The sequence below is a fragment of the Danio rerio genome, chromosome 6 (genome assembly GCF_052040795.2).
Source record: "Danio rerio strain M-AB ecotype USA chromosome 6, GRCz13ab, whole genome shotgun sequence".
Taxonomy (NCBI): domain Eukaryota; kingdom Metazoa; phylum Chordata; class Actinopteri; order Cypriniformes; family Danionidae; genus Danio; species Danio rerio.
The window spans coordinates 48,376,517-48,401,737 of record NC_141026.1 but is presented as its reverse complement, the minus strand read 5'-3'; the positions used below and the strand labels follow the sequence as shown (position 1 = coordinate 48,401,737).

At 33.9% G+C, this 25,221-nt stretch overlaps 2 protein-coding genes and 2 long non-coding RNA genes across 19 annotated transcripts in view; 1 reads left to right on the top strand and 3 right to left on the bottom strand.

The window, feature by feature from the left end:
• Positions 1-106: 106 nt before the first annotated feature.
• On the bottom strand, positions 107-3,408 carry LOC147836465 (uncharacterized). Of its 2 annotated transcripts, XR_015494103.1 has the most exons (5): positions 3,174-3,408; positions 2,971-3,074; positions 1,319-1,397; positions 764-1,227; positions 107-602 (listed from the first exon to the last, which is right to left on the bottom strand). XR_015494103.1 is itself a non-coding variant. In XM_087258001.1 (4 exons), exons 1-4 carry the CDS (start codon positions 3,336-3,338, stop codon positions 1,213-1,215), a joined length of 363 nt encoding a protein of 120 aa, XP_087114127.1. In that variant the 5' UTR covers positions 3,339-3,408; the 3' UTR covers positions 107-1,212. The 2 variants fall into 2 exon arrangements, 1 of the variants encoding a protein (XP_087114127.1); XM_087258001.1 differs by having other exon boundaries at positions 107-1,227.
• On the top strand, positions 2,984-25,140 carry LOC147836464 (uncharacterized). The gene is made up of 2 exons (XR_015494140.1): positions 2,984-3,438; positions 23,223-25,140. It is a non-coding gene; the product is annotated as an uncharacterized LOC147836464 (long non-coding RNA).
• The window catches only part of cfap20dc (CFAP20 domain containing), a 57,105-nt gene continuing 35,556 nt past the window's right edge, over positions 3,673-25,221 (bottom strand). For 8 of the 15 annotated variants that reach the window (NM_001431150.1, NM_001110023.2, XM_087255644.1 and 5 more), the window contains 5 exon segments: positions 3,673-4,380; positions 11,934-12,022; positions 17,994-18,055; positions 21,403-21,474; positions 23,244-23,405. In NM_001431150.1, the coding sequence (NP_001418079.1) occupies positions 4,268-4,380; positions 11,934-12,022; positions 17,994-18,055; positions 21,403-21,474; positions 23,244-23,405 (498 nt within the window). In that variant the 3' untranslated portion in view covers positions 3,673-4,267. 15 annotated transcript variants of the gene reach the window in all.
• LOC147843623 (uncharacterized) lies at positions 5,794-9,527 on the bottom strand. The gene is made up of 7 exons (XR_015494115.1): positions 9,271-9,527; positions 8,916-8,971; positions 8,461-8,514; positions 8,236-8,357; positions 7,741-7,855; positions 6,977-7,088; positions 5,794-6,031 (listed from the first exon to the last, which is right to left on the bottom strand). It is a non-coding gene; the product is annotated as an uncharacterized LOC147843623 (long non-coding RNA).

Here is a 25,221-nt window from a genome sequence, read left to right as displayed (position 1 = left end):
TAGAAATAGGAGAGCTGTCAAATGCAGATTAATTTTAGTTGTTTGCTGCCCTCTTGTGGAAAAACATTGCATTGCAAACACTGCATAATCATCAAACGCACAATAATAATGTATATTAATTTATTTAAACACAGTCAAGTATTAAGAAGTAGTCTTAGTTAAGAAAGTGCAAACATACAAAACAAATCTGAAGAATTCAATCATTAAAAATAATTCATAATCATGAACCGAGCTTTTAGAAATACAGTTATGGTACATAATATTGCTGTATTTACTTCATCACTTTAAAGGGTTAGTTCACCAAAAATTTTAATTCTGTCATCATTTACTCAACCTTTAATTGTCACAAACCTGTTCGAGATTCTTTTTTCTGTTGAACGCATAAGAAGATATTTCGAAGAATGTTAAAACTGGTAACCAATGACTTCCATAGTAGATGTTTTTAGAACATGGTAGACAATTTACAACATTCTTCAAAATATCTTGTTTTGTGTTAAACAAAAAAAAGTAAAAACATTTTGGAACCACTTAAGGGCGAGTAATGTGAGTAAATTTTAATTTGTGGGAGAACTATTCAATTTTAATACAGCTCATATTGAACACTGCCATCAGCAAATACCAATACCAGCATAAGAGAGTAAATATAATTGATGAATACACCAATTTCAGTAAGGCACTGAAATGTAAAATCAACTTTTACAGTTGAAAAGATGGGATTATAGTCAGTTGGGGCTTCTGGCAGTGTTCAGTTTCCAGTGTGAACAACCCTGAGATCATGAAGCTGTTAAAAGTCAGGCACAAACATTCGCAATAAATAAAGGGAAACAATCATTTCAACAGACTTTGGTACAACATTGCATTGAGAAAGTCAAGAAAATACTAAATACGTTCATCAGTGCTGTTAAAAAAGCAGTTTGACCAAGCTTTAAGGGACGGCCATCATAACAGATCTTCTCATAAGATATAAAACAGTAACTTTCATCTCTAATGTGCAACTTCATATTTCTGAGCCACTAGACATCTTGGCTCTAAAATTCTGACCAATTTCACCAGCTAAATTTAACTGGTATTCATTCCGAGGAATAGAAGAGAAGAGAAATAAATATTTCAGGAACTCCTTGTGGTTTGTAAATGACCCATGTGATGCTTTGGGCCATATAAAGTCACAGTATTAAAAAGTAAGAGATATGTGAAGGATAAATTGTGGTACGATCACTCCAAAAGATCCTGAGGAAAGAAAGGATGGCATTAGAATAAAAAAGTGACGAATAGCTTTGGTGATCATTAGAGTTAATTTCAAAATTTCATGCATACTAACCTCATCTGAATCTTCCTGATCTATCGCTGTATTCTGTTCTTCCATTTGTTGCAGTTCTGAGTATCTATAGGTAGCATTACTGAAATAAAACAAAAACATATAATGCATTACAATCTGCACAAAAAACTGTCGAAAGCAAGTCATGTATAATCATTTTAACTAAAATGTAGTACCATAAATCTAAAATAAATAAATAAAAAGTACAGAATGTGCTTTCATTTTTACTTAAATAGATCTGCTGTGCTGACAAATAATATTATTTCTTCTTAGTAGTATTAATCTTACTTGAGAAATATTTAGAAATTTTATTTGAAATATATACACTTTATTTACATAAAATGCCTTTTTAAATATTTATTTGATACGGACACATTTTATAATAGGGTTTCTGCAGGTTTCACCAAGTCAAATTTAAGACTTTTTAAGACCTTTTCTTTTTTTTAAATATCAAGAACAAAATTTCAGATTTTTATGGGGCTAAACACCAAGCATTTTTCACATGCCCTATAAAGAAACACATTTAAATTATTGGTTATTTCTTAGCCACATATTTCAAACAATGTGACAAGTCAAGCAGACTCTAATTGTATACATGTAATTTTTTCCAAGATAACTTAAAAAAAATTATAATAAACTAAATGTATGCACACCAGACTGTTATAATATTAGTTACAAACAGAGTTTTGCTAAGAGTTTTACTGAGATGAGACTGTTTGTGATTTGTGTGTTGGATTGATTTAGTAACTTCACATAAACAAGGGGAAATTAAGACCTGGAATGATTTAAGATAGGGCCAGAGGGAATCTGCGGACATTTTTTGCTATTTCTGTGGAGAATTTTGCTAAAAATCTGCAGATTTCTGCAGAATTATTTTAAGAGTATCAAAACTAAAACATTAATATGTAAAATAAAAATAATATCTTTTTAACTTTTATTAAATCTTTAAAATGCAAATCCAATTAGATTCACTTTATTAGGTAAACAAAGCAAGTCTCTCATATAATATATCTACTAAAAGACAGAAAATATTACGTTACAAACTACATAACAGATTGTACATAAATCAGATGAAAATTTTCATAGTAGTCTGTGTGCGCAGATTCCGTGTGGGCCTAATTTTAAGACCTACATGTCAATATTTCAGGGAATTTAAGACTTTTAAAGACCTTTTTAGGGCAGTAAAGTTGGTTTTATATTCAAACATTCATGATTGTCCTTAATAATATAACAATAATTTCAGAAAAGTCTTCTTTGCAAATACTAAATGGTCAAATCAAATTAGCAGCCAATGACTATCAAAGTACAACAGTGTTTAGTCAAATAAATAGGGCTAATGTTGTTTTGACGTCATGCTTAAATTTCAAACCGAATATTCAAAGTACCATGGTAAACAATATAGGACGCATGTCACAAGTTTTCACTGAACGAATGTGCAAATAAAAACAACAACTTTACCTTAATACATATTTTGCTCAACTATATAACTTACTGATTGGTACTGATTTGAGCATAAGTATTATTTAACTTAACATAAATTATTGCAAAATATGCTATATTTGAAAAAGTGTTCCTACAAAAACGTGGTGTCAGAATTGACATATTAAGTTGCGCTGTTACATAAAGCAAATGGTGTTAAATGTACTGTGCTGCACCTCTGTGGAAAGCAGTATTTGCGTATGATGAAGAAAGCAGCTGCTGTTGCACCTATAACAACGACCACAACAGACGCAATAACTCCTGAATGAAGCCTTACAACCTGCAAAATGAGAGATTAGGGATAGTTTGTAGTGTGCAAACTGACAGGGAGGTTTAAAGTGTGCAAACTGACAGGGAAGTGACGGGTACAATAACAAACCTGTTGATCATTTGGAGCAGCTGAAGTGGGTTTCTCCGAACTTCCAGACTGTCTTGAGTCGCGACGTGTCGAAAAGGCAAATACGAACTCCCAAAAATAACTATATAGAATCAAATTGAGTAACATTTTAGAGTAGTGGCTAAATTTGAGCGACTTTCTCGCCATTTCTGTTGTCGTTTACTTCCTAGTACTTCTACCTGTCAGATGACGTAAAGGAGGAAGCGGCGTGTGATTGGCCGATCGTGTCTCAGCGGGAACATTTACGGTAGGATCATAATTTAAAAAAACAGTTAATTAAACTAAAGTTAAAGCATACTTTGTGTTAGTTTCACTTCATATTGTCTACAAGACTTGAGTAAAGTACTATAACAACAATGTAACACCTAAATGAAACTGAAACATGGTTTACTTTACATACAAATAAAGTTAAATTAAGATTGTTTGAATTTATATGAATGTTAATTCATTACTAATATAAACAATACAATACAATACAATATTTATTTATAAAGAACATTTAATAACAACAAGGTTGACCAAAGTGCTGTACATAGGAGTGTGAAAGACAGAGAAGCAGAATATAAAAGAAACATTGACAAATAAAAGCAATAAAACAGTGATCAGGGAGTATTTAAAAGCGAGAGAAAATAGAAAGGTCTTTAAAACATACTTAAACACAGAAATGAAGAGGGAAAGTCTGATGTGAATTGTTAGACTGTTCTTAAGTTTAGGACCAGCAACAGCAAATACTCGATTACCTCGTTTTTTAAGGCTTGTTCTAGGCATGGTGAATAAATTGAGATGATAAGATCTCAATAGGGGGTATATGGACAAAGCAAGTCAGTAAGGTACTAAGGAGCAAGATTATTGACGGCTTTGTAAATAAATAATACAATTTTTAAATCAATTCTGTATTGGTAACCAATAAACAGTATAATGTTAGTAATAGTAACAAAAAATATACACGTTGAATCCAAAAAATGTTAATGTTAAATCAGTAAGTGTTATAAATGACAGCATGGTGTTTTAACTAAATTCACACACACAGTGGCAGTACTGATCAACAAACATAAAAACCTGATATAAGCTCTGTCTCAAAGCAGCTCGTAATATTTTCCAGATTGTGGATCAAAGTAACAGTTGAGGCAGGAGTCATACATTAAATTGAGAAACTCTTCTTCTTCACTGTTGTCATGAAACTTTGATCCTGTGGAAAGAGAAAAAGATGTTACATATAGGGGAGAGCGGGGCACAAAGTAACACTTTTTGGTTTTGGGTTAAAAAATGAACAAAGTAAGACAAACCATAATTTTTTTCATCGAGAACACACAAGCCTTTCCTACAAATGAGCACTGAAATTAGGATCCCTGGAAGTTTCTGTGTGGTATTGCCAATAGTGGCAGGAGTAAAAATGTTACTTTTTACCCCACCTGCGGGGCAAGTTGTAACAGACAGGGGGTTAGTTGTAACACCTGGTTACAAAGGCAGATTTCACACAGTTAATTTGACTTCTGTTTACTTTAAATAGTAGCTATATTTCCTCATTTCTTTTTTTATTCTACATAGAACAGCATGTTTATTTATTTAAATGTTTATTGGATCAACAAATTTGAATCTATTTGCATTATTATCCATTTCTCCAGTATTATATAATGCATTTATTTGCATTATAAGCAAAGAAAAATTTTATTTCTGTATTTTTTTTAATTAAAAATATTTTTATATAAAAATTTCTTAACATTACACTCAAAATAAATAAAAAAAATTGTTAGTTTAATTGGTGTCCAACAGTGTGTGGCTTAATTGTAACACCCTTTTACAACTAACTCCGCTGTGTCGTGTTTTCCTCAAAACTGTCTAGCAGTCACTGTGTTTTTCACATCTTTCAATATGGTTTCATCTTTTAGCCTAGAAGACGGTGATCACAACAATACAAGATTTTACATACATTTTTTCACAGATTTTGTGAAATAAAAAAATATTGACTATAATAAAAAATACTTTTATGCTGCAAGAATGGTTTCTCCCATGTTTCTTATCTAAATTTCACCGAACTTTTAGCATGCCATAATTAACTCTGAGCAAATACCTTAAAACTTTGTGTTACATTTAACCCCGCGTTACTTTGTGCCCCGCCCTCCCCTATCCAACAAATGGATACAAATTATATCTGTTACAATATTTTAAGCCACAAACAAGTACACTGTAAACGATTTCTTGTTAAATTAACAGTAAGTTACTGGCAACAATTATCCAGTAGCTGCTGTATTTCATAAAACAGTAACATTACTGTAATACTAATTACTTTAGTATTAGATTTACTGTAAAATGTAATACATCATTTTACTGTTTTCTTTTTATACTGTAACACCAATTACAGTAGTAATACACATACTGCAAAACTGAAAACAGTATTTTACTGTACATTTTTACCATGCAGAACTACGGTATTTTAACGTTACTTTCATTATTACTGTATAGTATTTTACAGTTATTAAATGTTATTTTATTGTATTTAACAGTGCTACTTTAAAATGAGCAAAAAAAGTTCAAAAATTGCACAAATGTTATTTTAACTGTTTAAGAAATACAAGAAAAATAAAGAAACTGAAACATTAACTTCACAATAAAAGTTTATTGTGTAAACCCTACTGAAACAGTAGCAATTATTCAATATAACACAGCAACAGAACACTAATGAACAATTGATCAGTAAAACCAGTCAACAATTAATGCATCAAAAAGTATTACAATTTTAAAAACAGATGAAAATATTGCTACAAGACACGAAATGATGAAGGCCAAATGATGTTGTGGAAAAGGTACAGTGAAAAAGGGCAGGAGCACTTCTGATGATCCTGCAAAAACGACAAGCAAAATCAATCACTGGAGTAAAAACTAATCATGCCTCAAATTATTTCATTCATTCAGAAACCAAACACCGCACTGCTGTTTTATATATATAAAACACTGTTTTTTATCGTTTTTGTTGGCAAAATACAGATTGTTGTCTATTTACAATTACACTAACGTTAATGGGGAAAAGATCAGTCAAGTCAACACTAGTCAAGTGTCCACACAGGTATGTAAAAAATAAAGTCTCATCTTAACTTAATGTCTGACTCTGTATAGCATGAATATCTGATTCCATGACCACACTAGCGCTTCCATGAATTTAAGAGGGGTGAACACAGTTAATTCTGACCTTAAGAGGCTACATATTAAAAATAAATAAATAAATAAAATAATCTAATTTAACGTGACTAATGTTAATCAAGTACTTTTAGGCTTTTAACATGTGAAAATCTACTTCTAACTTACAGACAAGATTGCGTTAGAGAACATGAAAGCCGTGGGTGATTTAAAAAAAAAATAATGCTAATGATAAGTTACTGACATTTGGTTCGCATAAAACAAAGTAATCACTAAGCATTCATTTTTGGCAAAATCTGCCGAAAGGCACAGCAACACGATCAAATGTGTTAAAGTTGAGCAAAGAAATGAAGAGTAGTCAAGCAGTCTACTTCATGAAATGTTTGTGATAATATTTTGCGGTCAATTAGTATACTGTATTTCAATATGCAGTGATGGCATGTCAGTGAGACAAATAAATATTATTACACCTCTCCAGTGACATTTCCTCAATTTAAATCAGCATAACGTTACTGTGCAAAGCATCAGTAAAACGTTAAGAATAATTTAAATACCAAATTTTAAAACAGTCACTGCTAATTACAAACTAAAATTAAAGATAGGCTTACAGAAATCCTGAATGCATGATAATATGAAGATTTATTACTCACTGATGTCGAAGCACTTCCAGGTTGTCAGAGATGTAGACAGGACAGAATATGTGCCATCAAATGAGCTCTTGTGCAGTCTTTGTTGGACATCAAGGTAGTATGTTCACCCACACTGTAAAAAAAAAAAATCTGTTATTTTACATGTTTTTTTCCCAGAAGCTAGGGTAATAGAGTCATTTAGTTAAGTGGTTTAAAATAATTTTATTTTTTAAATACTTTTTTACCCATATATAGATGTAAAAGTAACCAAAATAAATAATTCATTAAAATGTGTGGGATACTAAGCATGTTTGGTCTACAGAGAGAAGTAAACATTTACTTTAAGCATTGATCCTAATGAATTTATTTCTGAACTACATCCAACCTCACCTCTGAAACAGCATTTTTGAGCATTTAGATCAGGGGTGCTCAACCCTCTTCCTGGAGATCTACCTTTCCGCAGAGCTTACCTGCAACCTTGATCAAGAACACCTGTCTTTATTTACCAAGTGCTCCTTCAGATACTATTTAGTTTGTTTAGTTGCGTTTGATCAGGGTTGGAGCTAAACTCTGCAGAAAGGTCGATCTCCAGGAACAGGGTTGAGCACCAATGTTTAAGACAATAAAAAATAAGACATCTAGATGATATTTTATATTCAATCATTTGTGAAATTTAAATGACTTATATTCAGTATATACATAACATAAAATTAGAATAAGAATAAAAAAATAATACTCTATGCCAAATAAAATACTTCAGATCTAAATAAAGCAGGTGTTTTTACCTAAAGGTTCCTTTCCTCCAGTTAGTTTAGTTGCAGATCCCTCCACATCTGTGCTTTATTTGGTTCTTGACTTAAGAGTAACTGGTGTCACATTCCAGGTCCATCACAATCTGAGCTAGAAAGACAATATGGCAAAAGACAAGACACATTTAAATAAGTCTCAGAATAAAATATTTAAAAGTATAGTTTACTTTTCTGCCACCATTACTCCATGTGTTTTAAATCCATTTAAATTTCTGTTGAACACTAAAGCAGATATTTTGAAGAATGTTAGAAACCAGTAACTATTGACATCCATATTTGAACCAAATTTCTTAAAAAAAAATATGAGTTTGTGTTCAATGGAACAAAAAAATAATCTAACTATTTTGAAACAAGTGGAGGATGCCAAAGATGCCATTATTTTCATTTTTGGGTGAACTGTCCCTTCAATTCAAATGTCACGCATTACTCATAAAAACTGATGTATCGCTTGAGGAAAACTAAATCAAGTACCTCCTGTGAGCAAGCAGAATCATTATGCCATTGTATTCAGCCAACTGACCCAGCCGAGGCTCGAACCAGCAACCTTCTTGCTGTGAGGTGACAGCACTACCTACTGTGCCACTGCGTCGCTTCTGGAAGAAGCAAAAGAGGTTGTACATGAAACTCCTCACAACAAATCTGTGAACAACTTGACATTTTAAAATCTAATCAAAATGAGGAAGACATCAACATTACCTTGAATAATCAAGTGAGGAGAGATTGGTAGCATCAGTTTTTCAGCATCAATTGCTATAGTTGCAAAAAAGATAAATATAATAAGAGTAAAATAAGACTTAACATTTAATAATATAAATCTATGATACAACCATACAAATCTGTATGGGGTTCAAATAAATTTGTATAAAAATCATTCCCTACACCTGAACACCAAAAATAAAATGTATAATTAATTACACAATAACGTTATACAATAAGCTCATTAACCAGTGAGAAATAGACAATTAATATGAATTATGTTAATATTAACGTTAGCCTAAAAGACATCAACTGAATTTTATTATCAGCTCAATTTAATAAAACAGTTTAGACTTGTTTCATTGTGAGTTTAGTGTGAATAACTAACTTACAGTTTACAAATCTAACCATAATGATAACTTGGTCATAATGACCACATGAAGACCAGAGCTTACCTTAACGTTAAACGTTTAACTTTTCATGGTGACTTTGCCTTCATCTCAGTGTTGTGCTGAAATAGAGAATTCATTAATGCAGTTAACCCCAAGTAAAAGTTACGTTTTTTTCAGGTAACTTAACGTAACTATGGTCAAAAACTCACTCAAGATAAACTCACTGTAATTACCTTATCTAATACCTCGCAAACACTACAAACACGGTCTGGCGTCGAATAACTTGACATAAGTAGCCTACCTAACTTACAGTACAATTAAAGTAACTTGGTTAATTATTTTAAATTACACACACACTACACGGAAATATACACAAAACAATCCTTTAACGAACAGAATTTGACTTTTAAACACTTACCGAGGATGAATTCACTGGAAGAAAAGGCGACAGGTGGATTTCAAATTAGAAGAGCCGTTGCTTGCCTGGTGAAGGTCGAATCGAGTCGGCTCGGCTTTATGAATCGGCTCCTTAGAACAGTAAAGAGTCGTCCGCCTAAAACCGATTCCTTTTTGTATATTATTGTAAGACACAACCATGAATCATTACTATTTCGTTAAACTGCTCGGCCACACACATTTATACACATATTGCTGAATGTGCTTGTGAACACGTGTGATAAAATAATTCCCGAGCAAACGGTTCAATCCGATTCGGTGTCGTTTGTGTGCTGAACCGAACCAGTGCAAACGTGGTATTGATAAAATAGTAATATTGTTTTTTTCTTCTCACTTTACCAGCGAAAATATTACATATATCTGACTTTAACAATAAGAATAAGGTTCGCTTGAAGTGTTTTGAGAATTAATATTTTTTTCTCCCAGGGTTCATTTCACACCAACAAGCAAATATAATGGCAGATGAGAAAAGCCAGATCATATCATAAATATTGCGTTTAATATGTCACGAAATGAAGTTTTAACAGTTTTTCATGCGAGAATGTAGTTCTTCCAAACTCAAATCTGTGGTTTGTTTATAGATATCATGTCTAATTTTAAGTGTGCTTTGCCGATAGGGGAGATTCTGACCTCCAGGGGTTGACGGCGCTCCATCACTCATGTATCCGGCAAACCTCATGCTTTAATCGGCCTAGACATTATTGAGACATGCCCTGTCTTCGATGACTAGATAATAAATGTGTTATGAAATAAAGTTTTAACCGTTTTTCATGCGAGAATGTAGTTGTTTTAAACTCAATTCTGTGGTTTATTTATTAAGATAGTGCGTATTTTAAAATGTTGTTTTGAAAATGCGGAGATATGTGACCTCTACGGTGGCCAATATGGGCGCCCAATATTCTTGAATCCGTCTAAAGCAGGTTGCTCACTCTGACATTTAAGCTGACTTTGAAATCATTTTGTGTGTTTAACAGTCTTTGGTTACGTGAATCAATTTATTTTTGTTCCAATTTACGTTTTGGTTTAGCACAAAGTTATGTTTATTAAATATTATTTAATATTTCCATGTTGCCATATAAAGTGCACCCAAAAATGGAAAACCAGGGGACAGTTTAATGCACTGAACAGTCTGAAGAAACTGGTTAGGTTATTTACTTCACAAAATAATTTGTCTAAAAATAAATAAACATAATAATCATAATATATAGTGTGTGTGGAGTTGTTCTTGGTCATTTGCAGTACTGTATTTAGATGCACAGTAACGGATTTTTCCACAAAATTCATTATAAAATCTACAGTAACATACTGTTAACCATGTTTACAGTATAGAAAAGTTGAAAATACATTATTATACTGTGAAAACAACAATATATACAGTAACACACTGTGCACAGCTTATACAGTAAAAAACTGTTGAGAAATGCAGTATAATACTGTGAAAACAACAGAAATCGTTTACAGTGTATACATTTGGTTACTTTATCAGTATTTTTTTTGTTGTTGTTGGTTTTTAAAAATGGGTGTCATGGTGGCGCAGTGGGTAGCATGATCGCCTCACTTCAAGAAGGTTGCTGCTTTGAGCCTTGGCTGGGTCAGTTGGCATTTCTATGTGGAGTTTGCATGTTCTCCCTGTGTTGGCGTGGGTTTCCTCCAGGTGCTCCAGTTTACACAAGTCCAAAGACATGTTATAGGTAAATTGGGTAAGCTAAATTGAATGAGTATGTATGGATGTTTCCCAGTGATGGGATGCAGCTGGAAGGGCATCCGCTGGGTAAAACATATGCTGGATAAGTTGGCGGTTCATTTCGCTGTGGTGACCCATGATTAATAAAGAGACTAAGCCGAAGGACAATGAATGAATGAATGAATGAATGAATGGATGAATAAATTAATGCATAAATGAATGAATGGTTTTTAAAAATATATATACGCGTAGGATTTACCAACGTTAGGGCTGGACACGCTTGGACAGTATCAAAAAAGGGATAACAATCGAGTTTTAATCAAATTCTTCAGCAGAGTATTTAAAAAGACATTTGCCTGAAACTGTGGTTCTTGGTGATTCATGAAATGCAAGCTGCTAGCAGCACTTTAAGGCTCAAACAAACAAACAAAATTATATGTAGGGAACAAAAATGTATACCCATGGCTCCTGATGATTAATTCACAGCTTTAATAAATGGCACTGAGTATGTTTCTGGCAGTATGAACTGATCGTTTCGCATCATTAGACCTCAATGTATCTTCAGGAGCCTATTATTTTTATTCTGTCTTTAAATACATACATTATTTAATGAGTTTTTAATAAGTTCTGGTTGATTGCATGTCCATGGTCAACCAAAGATCACAGCTTCGGTTAAAAGTTTTCTTTAAAGTCACCTACATCTTAAATATCTGCAAACATCGTTTTGGGTGCACTATCTCTTTAAGAACCCCCAGTTCAAGCATTGTCACAGAAATATCACTGTGGGTTTTAGATGAAAGAGAAATCAATCCTGTATGTAATTGTACCAGTTCTGTGAGCACGCATCTTCTCTTTCCAAGAGAAATCTAGATCATGATTTATTTTTAGCAACAAAGGGTTGAGAATATGAGGTGGGCATGGGGATTTTTCTGGTGTCATACCTCTGGTTGAGACCTTGTGGTCTCCTTTTCCATCTGCCATCTGTTGATTTGGATGAACTATCGGAGGGCTGAGGACATCCATCCACTCTCTACAAGAGAGAGTTAGTCATTCAATTATTAAAATAAAACAGCTTTTGAAAAAGCATGAGCAGCTAGCATCAGAAGGAAATGATATGACCTTACTTTCACATTTTTGCACTTGACATGACTACATGAAACAAATAATTTAAAATAATAAGGTTGTGCTAAAAATAAGTCATGTACAAGCTGAAAGCGGAGTGTGAAGAACGGTTGGATTTGTGGTTTATTTTTATTCATCATGGACATACTGCTACCTTTGGAATTTTAACAATAGTATAACAAGCATAATTGAAGTCAGAATTATTAGCCCCCCTTTGAATTTTGTTTTCTTTTTTAAATATTTCCCAAATGATGTTTAACAGAGCAAGGACATTTTCACAGTATGTCTGATAATATTTTTTCTTCTGGAGAAAGTCTTATTTGTTTTATTTCAGCTAGAATAAAAGCAGTTTTTCATTCTTTAAAACCCATTTTAAGGTCAAAATTATTAGCCCCTTTATGCTATATTTTTTTGATTGTCTGCAAAACAAACCATCATTATACAATAACTTGCCTGATTACCCTATCCTGCCTAGTTAACGTAATGAATCTAGTTAAGCCTTTAAATGTCACTTTAAGCTGTATAAAAGTGTCTTGAAAAATATCTAGTCAAATATTATTTACTGTCATAGTCACTGTTATTAGAAATGAGTTATTAAAACCATTATGTTTTGAAATGTGTTGAAAAAATCTTCTCTCTGTTAAACAGAAATTGGAGAAAAAAATAAACGGGGGCTAATAATACTGATTTCAACTGTATGTATATAATTTCAGCTATTTCTGGTCTTGTGAACACTACTGTAAAAAATGCTGGGTTACACAAAATTCATTCATGCTGTCACAACACAAATCGTTTAAGTTAACTTAATTGTTTTTTTCTTATTTTAAGTAGCTTGAACATAAAACAATTAAGTTGTCCCCAAAAATACAGAACAATTTTGTTGTTTCAACTAATTTTAAGTGAAGTTTCATAAACTAATTTCGAGAGGAGCATGTGATATGATTGTGCACCGCTGGCCACTCATCTGTAATCAGTAATAATCCAATCAGAATGATCCTAGCTTAATATAAATGGATCATTTTCTCCTCATTGCACTATCTTCGTTTTGGAAGAATCCCCTCTTCCACCCCATCTCCTCCTTTTTCTCCCCTTCTAAAGGGGGAGCGATCGAGACCTACCTGATCTCGGTTCTCCTGATATGCTTCTAGACCGGGCGGGAGCCCTGGGCTCAAATATCTCCGAGCTCAGGGTTCTCTCCCGGGACAGCATGCCAAACCTGCTATAAGTGCCAAGCATATCTAAGTGGGAACTCTTGAAATAAGTAGTTTGAACATGTAGTAATTTTTTGAGTGTAAGTAAACACATTTGATGTAATTTATCTTACTCAGAACAGTACTAAATTAAAAATACATACATTTTGTATGATCTCTCTTATTTTGTTTAAAATTAAGCAAAACACTATTTTGAAATACTTGTTTCAGGTTTTACTTATATCTTATTTACTTACTCGATTTAGTTTACTCATTTATTCATTTTCTTTTTGGCTTAGTCTCTGTTAATCTGGGGTCGCCACAGTGGAATGAACCGCAAACTTATCCAGCACATGTTTTACGCCACGGATGCCCTTCCAGTTGCAACCCATCACTGGGAAACATCCATATACACTCATTCACTACGGACAATTTAGCCTACCCAATTCACCTGTACCACAGTCTTTGGACTGTGGGTGAAACCGGAGCACCCAGAGAAAATCCAACTGAGTAACCTTTCTTGGGCTGCAGGGTGATATGGCTGTGGCTATTTTACTTACTTTACTTAATTACTTTACTTACTTTACTTTCTTACTCCCAGGCCCATTTATGTCGCAGCTGATATTTAGCCGCACCATATTGGTGTTCTGTAATCTATAGTTTTTATAAGGCTGTTAGCCCAACACTCAACCCCCAACCTGGAGGACTTACTTACTTACTTTACTTAATTACTTTACATAATTACCTTACTTACTTTACTAATCTACTTTACTTACTTTACTAACTTACTTTGCTTACTTACTTTAATTACTTAACTTAAATACTATACTTACTTTCTTACTTGCTTACTTTACTTACTTACTTTCTTACTTTCAGGGCTGAAGCTGATCTTTATCACCATATTGGTGTTTCATAACATCTAGTTTTTATAAGTGGGGTTGTTAGCCCAACGCTAACCCCCAACCTGGAGTACCAGGACATACATTCACTACAAACAATTAAGCTTAACCAATTTACCTACAGCGTCATGTCTTTGGACTGTGGGGGAAACTGGATCACCCGGAGGAAACCCACGCAAAGATGGAGAGAACATGCAAACTCCACACAGAAATGCCAAATGACCCAGCTGGGGCTCGAACCAGTGTTTTTCACCATTTTGTGTCAAGAATAATATAATATAATATAATATAATATAATATAATATAATATAATATAATATAATATAATATAATATAATATAATATAATATAATATAATATAATATAGCAGTTTCTTTAGTCAACCTTACTGACTGTTTGCATTTTACAGAAAGTTCCTCTCATAATTCAGCATCATGGAGAAAGATAACATTTTGTTTAATATTACACAGAATGTTCCGGAATCGCTGCACCAAAAGCTCACTGTAGCTAACGCATGCGTCTCTCTTTCATATTCCCTCATTTACATGACACTTTTTTTGAGGCACCATGTGGTGTTGATGGACAGGTTCCCCGGTGGGACGGGAGGGAGGTGGATGATGACCTCCCAGAGAGCGGTGACAGCGAGGTGACACATGCAAGCCTCTGAGCACACGCACAACTCCTGCTTATTCATTGTCCCTGACAGCCATGCTTAATTAATCAGCGAGGCGTGGCAGTGTGGGCAGCTTCCCTTGACAGGCAAAAGTTTTGCGTAGGAAACCAGCCGTAGTTATTATGCTGTGGGGTTGTAAATAGTGTGTAGGGAAAATGAGGAACTCATGAAGCGCTCCTTGAGTTATCTTTGATCAGTTCATTTATGTTTAAAGGTCTCATTCTCTGCAATTTTTACACCGATTATTAATCGGTTTCTTACTCAACCTAGAAAGGGTTTTAATTAGTAGAGTGTAAGGTTTAGTTGTATGATGTTTATATTACTTTTTATAAATTATGTACTAATAATAATTACATTTAATATGATCATTTATTACAATTCATGAAATAATAATTAAGATTTTTTAATCAAATACATTTCTTCCTTTATGATTTCTAGTGTGACATATTTAAATGGTTTTCTGACATGTATTGATGTGCGTTTGCACATGACCCAGAAATTTCACTAAATGGGTATACTCTCTCCGCTGGATTACACCAGGCGGTGCATGAGGAAAGCTTTTCTCTCTGCTACCCTCAGGCAGACGGTTCCGCAGCATCCGATCACGCACTAGCCAGCTGGAGGAAAGCTTCTTCCCTCAGACTATCAGGCTGATAAACACTTAACACACCTCACACACTCTTCCATACCCTCACTGCACACCATCAATATGTAGCATGCAATGCACTTTAACCAATCCATACTTGAAACAATACTGCCTACAACTATGTGGACACATATTTATTGTACATATCGCTGTCAATTATACATTGTCCTGTTTTTTTGGGAGCATGCTGTTGTATTCTGGATTGTCATTGTATTTGCAGTGTCTATTTTGCACTGTCGTTGTATTTGCACTGTCTGTATTTTGCACTGTCGTTGTATTTGCACTGTATCTGTATTTTGTACAGTCTGGAGCCAGCACCTAAGCTTTTCACTCATCATAGCACACGTGCTGCTGATGATGTGACAATAAAAGTCATTTGATTTGATTTGATTATAATGTGTCAATACACAGCACCATCATTTATAGGATGGTTCTAAAGTAGGGGTTTCAAAATTAATTGTTTCTTCGGTGCACCGCGATGCAGATGTGGACAATTAGGTATCGGTTCAGTAATAATCCGGTTATTGTGTACTGATGTCATTTATCTCATATGCGATATGTCTCCGTAGCTTACTATGGCGAGGGAGATGAGCTCAAGTATTTACAATGATCCAACTGTGCACAATTTCACTACGTGTGTGTTTTCTGGACAGTCTTTTACTGACACAGCAGAAGCTCCTATTTGGCTGCGATTGAGATAATGAAAGTGAACTCCATTTCTCTCTTTCTGAACTCTCTCTCATCCACTTTGGCCCAATAGACCTGCTGGCATGACTTTTCTGCTAATCTCAGCTGTTACAGGTATACTTCTGGATAGAGGTCTGCATTTCTTGTGGCGCGGGAATAAATTTCCAAATAAAGCGCGGGAGCAGTAGGTAACTCTGGTGTAATTTGATCATGTCTCTGGGGCCCCCCTAAATGTATGGGCCCTTAGAACCGTCCTAATTCGCTCGGGCAGTCTAGCAATATCGCTCCCGAGCAAGCAAGCATGCTCGTGTGTGTGTGTGTTTATGTGTGTGAATGAGAGAGAGTGTGATGCTTTGTGTCGTTTGCTTGGTGCTATGTGTCTACGTGTGTGTGTGTTTATACAGACAGCTTCAGACCCCCCCAATATAAAACTGTGTATGGAAAGCATCATCAAAGCATCGTGATGCACCGAGATATCGAATCGATGGCATGATAATCGTAACCGAACCGAACCGTGAGACCAGTGTAGGTTCACACCTCTATTCTAATGCTGTGGAAATCAGATTGTATTGCTCAATTTAAGAGATGGTTGACTTATCCCACTCAAATATTCCACATGGAAAGAGTCTGGCAAGCAGTTATTGGTAACCTTCATAGGTTTAACAATATATGGCAACTGTTTCTCAATCACCAGCAGTGTGTAGTTGTTAATATGATCACTTACACTTACTGAGTGCCTGTTTGTATTTTCTTAGTGACCGTTTATATGCCCTGACTGTTTTGTTTGTTTGTTTGTTTTTACCCTTTTATTATTATTTTTCTTATTTATTATTATTTTCATTTGATGTATTTTGTTATTTTATTGTTGTTTGGTGGTTATAGTAAATAGCAAAACTAATATAAAAACTATTAAAAATAATGAAATACATTTCTTCCTAAAACAGTAGTAGTTATATATTTATTTATATTTATATAATACTCTGAGCATAAACACTCTTTGTAATTATTTAAAATTAATTTATAATAGCGTTATAAAAATAATGTTTCAATAAAATTTATTATTTTTATACTCCAACTACTAATGCCACTACACTCATGACACAACACTAAATATCATTGCTTATAAATTAAAGCAAAAACTAAACAATTAGTTATTATTAAAATTATTATAAATACATTTCTTCCAAAACAATATTATAGACTAATACTACTTTACTTTTTTATTATAATTACTTTTGTAATATTTATATGCTGCTAACTAATGTGTGTTTTTTGTATATAATTAAAAAAAATATCATATAACAACAACATCATTAATATTAGTATTAATATTATCATTATCATTTCTACAAACCTGTACAATGTTTAATGTTTACATAGTTTTCCAATTAATTCAAAAACCTGCAAAGACTTAAGACATAAGGTGCAGTGCTCCATTAAGTAGGCAATCTGGAAGGTTTGTCATGAAACGAATGTCAGTCAGATCTTTTGAAGTCTGGCATAACTTTTCTGCCGCACACCACCTGCTCCCTTTTGAATTTTAAAAGTTCTCTGTAACTGCTGAACAAAATGGTGAACATGAACATTTTATCACATTTTGTTACCACTTTTCTGAATTCCAAATTATTGAACGTTCAAGCCTGAGGCCTGACAAAAGGTCTCATATGAACTCGCATAATAAAGTTCTTAAATGTCTCATTCATGTCTAAGCCTCAACACTTAAGTGTACAATAATGCTCAGAATTATACTGTAGGGAGGCTAAAAATACTGCTTTTTCTCTTACCTGGGATTAGAGTGAAGAAGAGGGTTCATTTCTTTCTGATAGTGCTGGCCTTGATCCACTGGCTGTGAATCACAGAGAGAATAAAGAGTACTGTATTTATAATCTGGTTCAGGGGCCGTATCTGTCCACTATTAGCTCCAGTCAAGTACGAAAATATAATACGTTCTGGATTACCTCGTTCCTTGCTTTAAAATAATGATTTAGGCTTTCATAGTTTGGAGCAGTGCTTCTCAAAATTGAACCCCAGGACTTTTTATGAGAGTCTAATACTATTCATAGGCTGGAGAAACACACTTCTGCTGTTCTGCATTACAGAAATGTCCTATTTTGTCTGGTTTATGACATTAAATTGCCCCTAATATGCTTTTTAGATATTATCATTCATATTTGTTGTGTAGCTGTTTACAAATGTGAAAGGTGTGCCGTGTTATCGTCACCCTAAAGTAGGAATTAATTCTGAACTGGCTGAAATGAATCATCAGTAAATCTAGTCTTACCTTATGCACAAACCTACATGGATTTTTTCACAACTTTGCGCAGAATTTACTTTGACCCTCGAGCATTGCTGTTAGAGCTGAGACCTGGAAGAGTTTGGTTTGTTCTGTTGCTGCTTTCTGTTTCAAAAGCAAATCCACGTCTCATACACTTCTAAAAGATGAAGACTTGCGTTTGAGCAGTTACAGTAAAACCAGCACCATCTCTACTGTTTGTATTAATGTGTTTTCTAGTGCTGAAGAAGCTTCTGGAGCTAAAATTCACAAGTATGTATCTGTATATCAGTATATATTGGTACAGTATGTATCAGTATATTGGCATTGGTATATCAGCATGTATCAGTATATTGATAAAAAAGACAGATACTGATGGTTTATTGATTACGTGGAAGCATTGAGTTGCACCTGTTTTAAATAATCAAAGAAATATATATATTTTAATACTTGCAAAAAGCTAAATGAAATCCATACAAAATACCAGACCTATATATGTACAAAAATCTAAGTATTTACAGATCTAATGTGTACAAAACTTCACGTGTCTTCACGTGTCTGGAGCAGCAAAATGTGTCATCTAATTATAGTAACAGCATTGGTTTGACTTGTTAAGTTTCTTAAATAAATCCATTCTATTATATGTCAAGCAAAAGTTGCTGTTGTTCAAAGAATACTGAATTGCAAAAATCACTTTTTTATTTCAATATTAATCTTTAACATTCAGCTGGCCAACATTTTAGTTGGATTATTGATAACGTTTAGTCAAATGAAATTAGTGCTAAACTAACTAGCAGTAACTGTATGCATTTGACCAATATTGGTGTCTGAATTTAGTTAAAATTGGTATTGGCCATAACAAATCCATGCATCCATCCATGCAAATCCATGCATCCCTATGTTATTTCCAGACACACACTATAAGCGATATATATATATATATATATATATATATATATATATATATATATATATATATATATATATATATATATATATATATATATATATATATATATATATATATATATAGTTGAAACTAGAAGTTTACATACACTCTAAAGACTTTAAATATCTGATGTTAAATCATACTAAACATTTACTATTTTAGGTTCGTTAGGATTACCTAAATGCCAAAACAATAATAAAAAGCCTAAAAAGCCAGATTATTGAGAAAATTATTTTTTAGAGAATTTTTAATTAATTTCTAGACAGTCAAAAGTTTACATACATTTCCTTGGTATTTTTTTAGCTTTGCTTTTAAACTGTATAACTTTGGTCAAATGTTTTGGGTATTTTTCCACAAGCTTCTCATAATAGTTTGAATTTTGGCCCATTCCTCCTGACAGAACTGGTGTAACTGTGTCAGATTTGTCTTGCTTGCACAAGCTTTTTCAACTCTGCCAGCAAATTTCTATAGGATTGAAATCAGGGCTTTGTGATGGCCACTCTAAAACATTCATGCTGTTGTTCCTTAAGCACATTTAACTAATTTGGTAGTATACTTAGGGTTATGGTCTAGTTGGAACACCCATTTGTGGCCAAGTTTTAATTTCCTGGCTGATGTCTTGAGATGTTGCTTCAGTATTTCTACATAATGTTCTTTCTTCATGATGCCATCTATGCTGTGAAGTGGACCAGTCCCTCCTGCAGCAAAACAGCCCCACAACATGATACTGCCACCCCATACTTCACAGTTGGGATGGTGTTCCCAGGCTTGTAAGCTTTCCCCTTTGTCCTCCAAATGCAACACTGGTCATTATAAAAAGTTTTTCCCAGAGTAATTTAGCAAATTGTAATCTGGCTTTTTTGTTGTTGTTGTTGTTGTTGTTGTTGTTGTTGTTGTTGTTGTTGTTGTTGTTGTTGTTGTTGTTGATGATGATTCTGACTTGTTGATTTATCCATGTTGTCACAAAAGGAAGCAGCGTGTTTGAGGTTTTCCTTAAATACTTTTCTACAGTTGTGCCTCCAATTAACTCAAATGTAGTCAGTTAGCCATTCAGAAACTTCCAAAACCTAGACACCATCATCTGAGCTTTTTCAGAGGCATAATAATCTTATTGTATGTAAACTTGACTTTCAAGAAAAGTTATAACAATTTATCAAAAAAATCTCTCTCTCATTATTCTGCCATTAAGCATAACCGAAAAAAAATGTGATAATCCCAACCTACCTTAAAGAGAAAAAGTTGAGTCACATTAACATCTGACTTTTTTTTAAATGGTTATGTGCCTTTTTATACAGTGTATGTAAACTTTCAACTGTATATAATTATTACTAATATATATATATATATATATATATATATATATATATATATATATATATATATATATATATATATATATATATATATATATATATATATATATATATATATATATATATATATATGTTTTAATGTTTTACTACTTTATGTCTAATTCTCAGGCAAACCAGTTGACGAGCACTTGACCATTGTACCTGTTCTTCAAGCCTGATGGTGGCAGTATTGCTATGTTTTCCCAGTCTTACAATCCACTAATTTGCAGTTTCTCAGTACCAGGCACACCAGGCATGATTAGCAGTTCCAGCGTATCTTTCTAATCAACAGACAACAGCAACATCAACAACTGATGGATAGGGTCTGATATTGTAATGCCATGGGGGTTTATTTCACTCTAATTAGTAGGTTTTTTTATATAAACTGTTTGATTGCCCTTCTTCATGGGAAACCAGCTTTTAATATTCACTCTATTATTTGCCTGCTAGCTACAGTTCATCCATACAAAGCACCCTGTATATCTGAGGAGCCTAATGATGAAGGAGCAGTGCAGACTTTCTCACTCTGTACTCTCAAGTGTGGCAATGCATTTGGCTTCTGTAATTATAATTGCAATAAATGTCTGTATAGTGTATGTGTGTGTGGTTTGCAAGCCCACCAAAGGGATACACTGAGTCCAGGTTGAGGTGTCGTCACTGCTTGCGCTTAGACTTATGTCACAGTGGTGAACCTGGTTAAAGAGAGAACACAAACATATAAGAAAAAAGGAAAATAATGACACATTTAACTGCAAAAATGGGAATATTTCTAATTTTATGTTTGTACGTAATGTTTATGTTATATATAATATTTTCCCTGACTTGGATGTAGCACTTAGGACTATTTGAAGTTAGAATTATTAAACCCCCTGAATTATTATTATTAACCCCCCCCCCCCCTTATATATATATATATATAAAGGGGGGGTTAATAATATAGAAATAATAATATAAATAATATTATATAATATTATATAAATATATACACAGAATATTATAATAAGAGAATTTCAAAAGCTTTTTTGTGACATTATAAATGTTATAAACTTTTGCTGTTACTGTCGGCTATTTTACATATATGAGTCTAGGACAATACTGTATGTCCCATTTTGTCCAGTTTTATTAAATAAGTTTTGTGAAAATAAAATGTCAAAATATGGGTTAAATAATGTCAAATTGTCATTCAAAGTGGGACAGTATTATGTAGAACGTATACATTATACTTAATCTTACATGTACTTTGTGCGAGAAAAAAAAGGAATCATAACATTTTTGTAAATAAAACTATGTTTTGATGCGTATAACATTAGGGTAAAACCAAAAATGTCAAAGTAGGAAATTACAATTGCAACTATTTAAAATTACAATACATTTTTATGTAGATAAATTACTATTATGCTAAATTATAAAATTATTCTTCTGTAAGTCTTCTGTAAATAACAATAGCTATTATTTGCACAAAATATACATCAAACATAAATTTGACAAATTTATACAACACAGGCTCATTCTGAAAACACACCCCTATATACATTTTTGGAGGGCACCAAAAACGTCCAAGGAGGTACGTTTTTTGCAGTTTTTGTTTTAGCGAATCTGCCTGAGGCTGCTGTGTATTCATTTTCAGATCTATAACATTTCTCTTGTGAGTGCCATTCAAACCTGTTATTCTAGAGTAAACCCACTAGAAGCCCCTGTCGACTGACTGAATGACTGACTGATTGACTGATCCACCCTCCTCCTTCCCTAAACCCAACCAATAGTGATTTCAAAAGCACCAATTGACCAGCATATGAACTTCTGGCTACATAATTCACACTCTCCAGAAATGTACATAGGGCTATGTTTTCAGAATGAGTCTATGTTAAATTTATACCAAACATTAAGCTGCATTATATTTTTAATTATAAAATAATTTTTTAGAGGTTTTTCACCTTTTGTCTGGATAAGATATTGGAGGTTACAGTCAGCAAAGTATTGGGAGCAGAGATAGGGGAAGGATTGGCAAAGAAACTTGAGCCAGGAATCGAACTCGGGTCTCCGTGTACATCATTGTGCTATATGTCAGAGCACTTAACCACTAAGCTACTGGCACCAACTCATTCTTATTGTTTTGGTGCTTGAAAAAACCTACTGCGCTCGACAATCAAATCAAATATTATAATTGCTATAAATATAATCAGATATTTAAAATGAATTTACACTATATACACTGTAAAAAAATGTAGGGTTCCACACAATTCATTCATGCTGTCCCAACACAATTCGATTAAGCTAAGGTAACACATTTAAATGGATTAAACTTAAAATAAGTTTCCTAACCAAATTTCTGTTCTCCCTGTGTTCACGTGGGTTTCCTCTGGGTGCTCTGGTTTCCCCCATAAGTCCAAAGATATGCACTATAGGTAAATTAAATGTATGTTTCCCTGTTTGATTTTAGGATGACATCACCATGGCCTACCTGTGATGCACTAAGTCCTGGACTGCTGATGTCTCCTTCTTCCTCCTGCTCCCTCTTTAAACATGCCAACATCCGCAGCTCATCTTCCTCATCCTCTTCGTCTTGACTTCTCAGATCACACCTGCTGGAGCCCAAAGGTTGAACCCTCCCATCGACACTCACCTGTAAACCCCAAAAATCTCATTACTTCATCGGTGCCACTTTGTAATGAGACTGATCGTTACAGGGTATAGCTAATTAGCGAGCAATCAATCAAAGCTTGCCAGCTAATTGGCACCCCCATTAAGGCCAAGACATCAGCAGGGATGGTTGCCTGCTGCTAAGAAATCCACTTATACCAAGTCCTACCTGGATCACGAGCGACCTTCCAGATCAGCTTTGCAAACTTCAGCAGCATCAAAGATATGTGCCATGTTTAAATGGGAGAACGCAGCGTTATGGGGCATCCGTAATGATTCACAGTAATTCCCACATCAAACTCTATAAGACGTTTAGCTAATCACCGTTTCAGTCCTACGGTGAGAGACTGTGGTGGTTGTGCTCAATGCTTGGACCAGTTTTAGTTGGTGTTTAACAAACTAAAAGAGGAAATAACAGTAATGAGTTCTCTTTGATATCCCAGTGGTTTCTCCTGGGCAAGGAGGAGATGAAATGGAGAGCAGATGGAAAGTTTGCATTACTGCGCTGCTTCACATTTATCGAGTCGGAACATTTGGCCATTTGGAAACTCTTATTGTAGAAAAAAAAGCACTGTACCTAATTGTCTTCTATTGTATAGACTTTTCAAAATATCCCTTTTATTACATGCATATATAGAGATAGAGGGAATAGGTAATTTCTGAAAATGTATTTTGGATTTTCAACAACATCAAGCCCAGTAAAAAATGACAGAGTTTGCATTTTGGTTGAACTAACCCTTTGAGGAATTGACAAAAAGATGCAAGCGTAATTTCGAGAAATTGTCCTCAAATTCAAGCAGCCACATAGGTTTTGTGGTGTGAACCCACACAATCACATGGCCTGTGTTCATGCAGATGAAATGTTTTTTAACCATAGCAAGCATGCAGGGTTAGAGGGGATCAAATCAAGCACATACTTCAGCTGAATTGGTGCACTCCAGCAGAGTGGCTTGTTTATGAGGGCCTCTGTTTTTATTGTAATTTCAGAACTGGTGTGGTTCTTATCATCCCCAGAGGCCGGATATTTTAATCTGAATCCATTCAGATTGAGGGGGGGTTGGGTTGTGCCCTTGGATCTCTGATGCATTTGGAAATTGCATTGCAAATGGCTTGGACATAGTGTTCTTTTGTTTTCTGGCTTTTTAAAGCATATTTTCGGGGGGTTTTGAACTCCAAGGAGATTTTTATTGCTTATTCCGAGCTCAGGAATTAAGCTAAAATATAGCATGTTTTTGTAGAGGTTTGTCATGTATAGATGGTCCCGTTTTTACATTATCTAGGTAAATGCTGTATGCAACTACCCACTTTAAAACCTAATAACAACAGATTACTCAATATATTGCCTTAAAACATCTGAGTAACCTATTGTTTAAAGTTGGTAGAACTAATGTTTAAATATAGCTGCAAGCAGCAATTAAGGGGCAGAATGAGCACATTTAAGCACATTGGTCGGTGCGGTAAACAAAAACCATTTTGCCTATTGATACGAATTTTACAACACTTGGTCAACATAGTCTGATGATGATCCGGGTCAAATTTGGTGATATTTCAGCAAACGGTCTAGGAGGAGTTTTAAAAAAAATTTTTTTTAACAAAATCAATATGGCGGACAGGAAGTTTAGGCAAATATGGCATATTTGGTATCAGTGTTCTCAACATGACCCAAGGAATAAGTTGAGATCAATTTGACCACAATAAATATATGCAGTCTAAAGTTATTAGCACATTTTTGATTCATTATTGATGGTAAGTGTTTTTTAAAGTGTGACCACTAGGTGGTCACAATTTATGTGCTATTG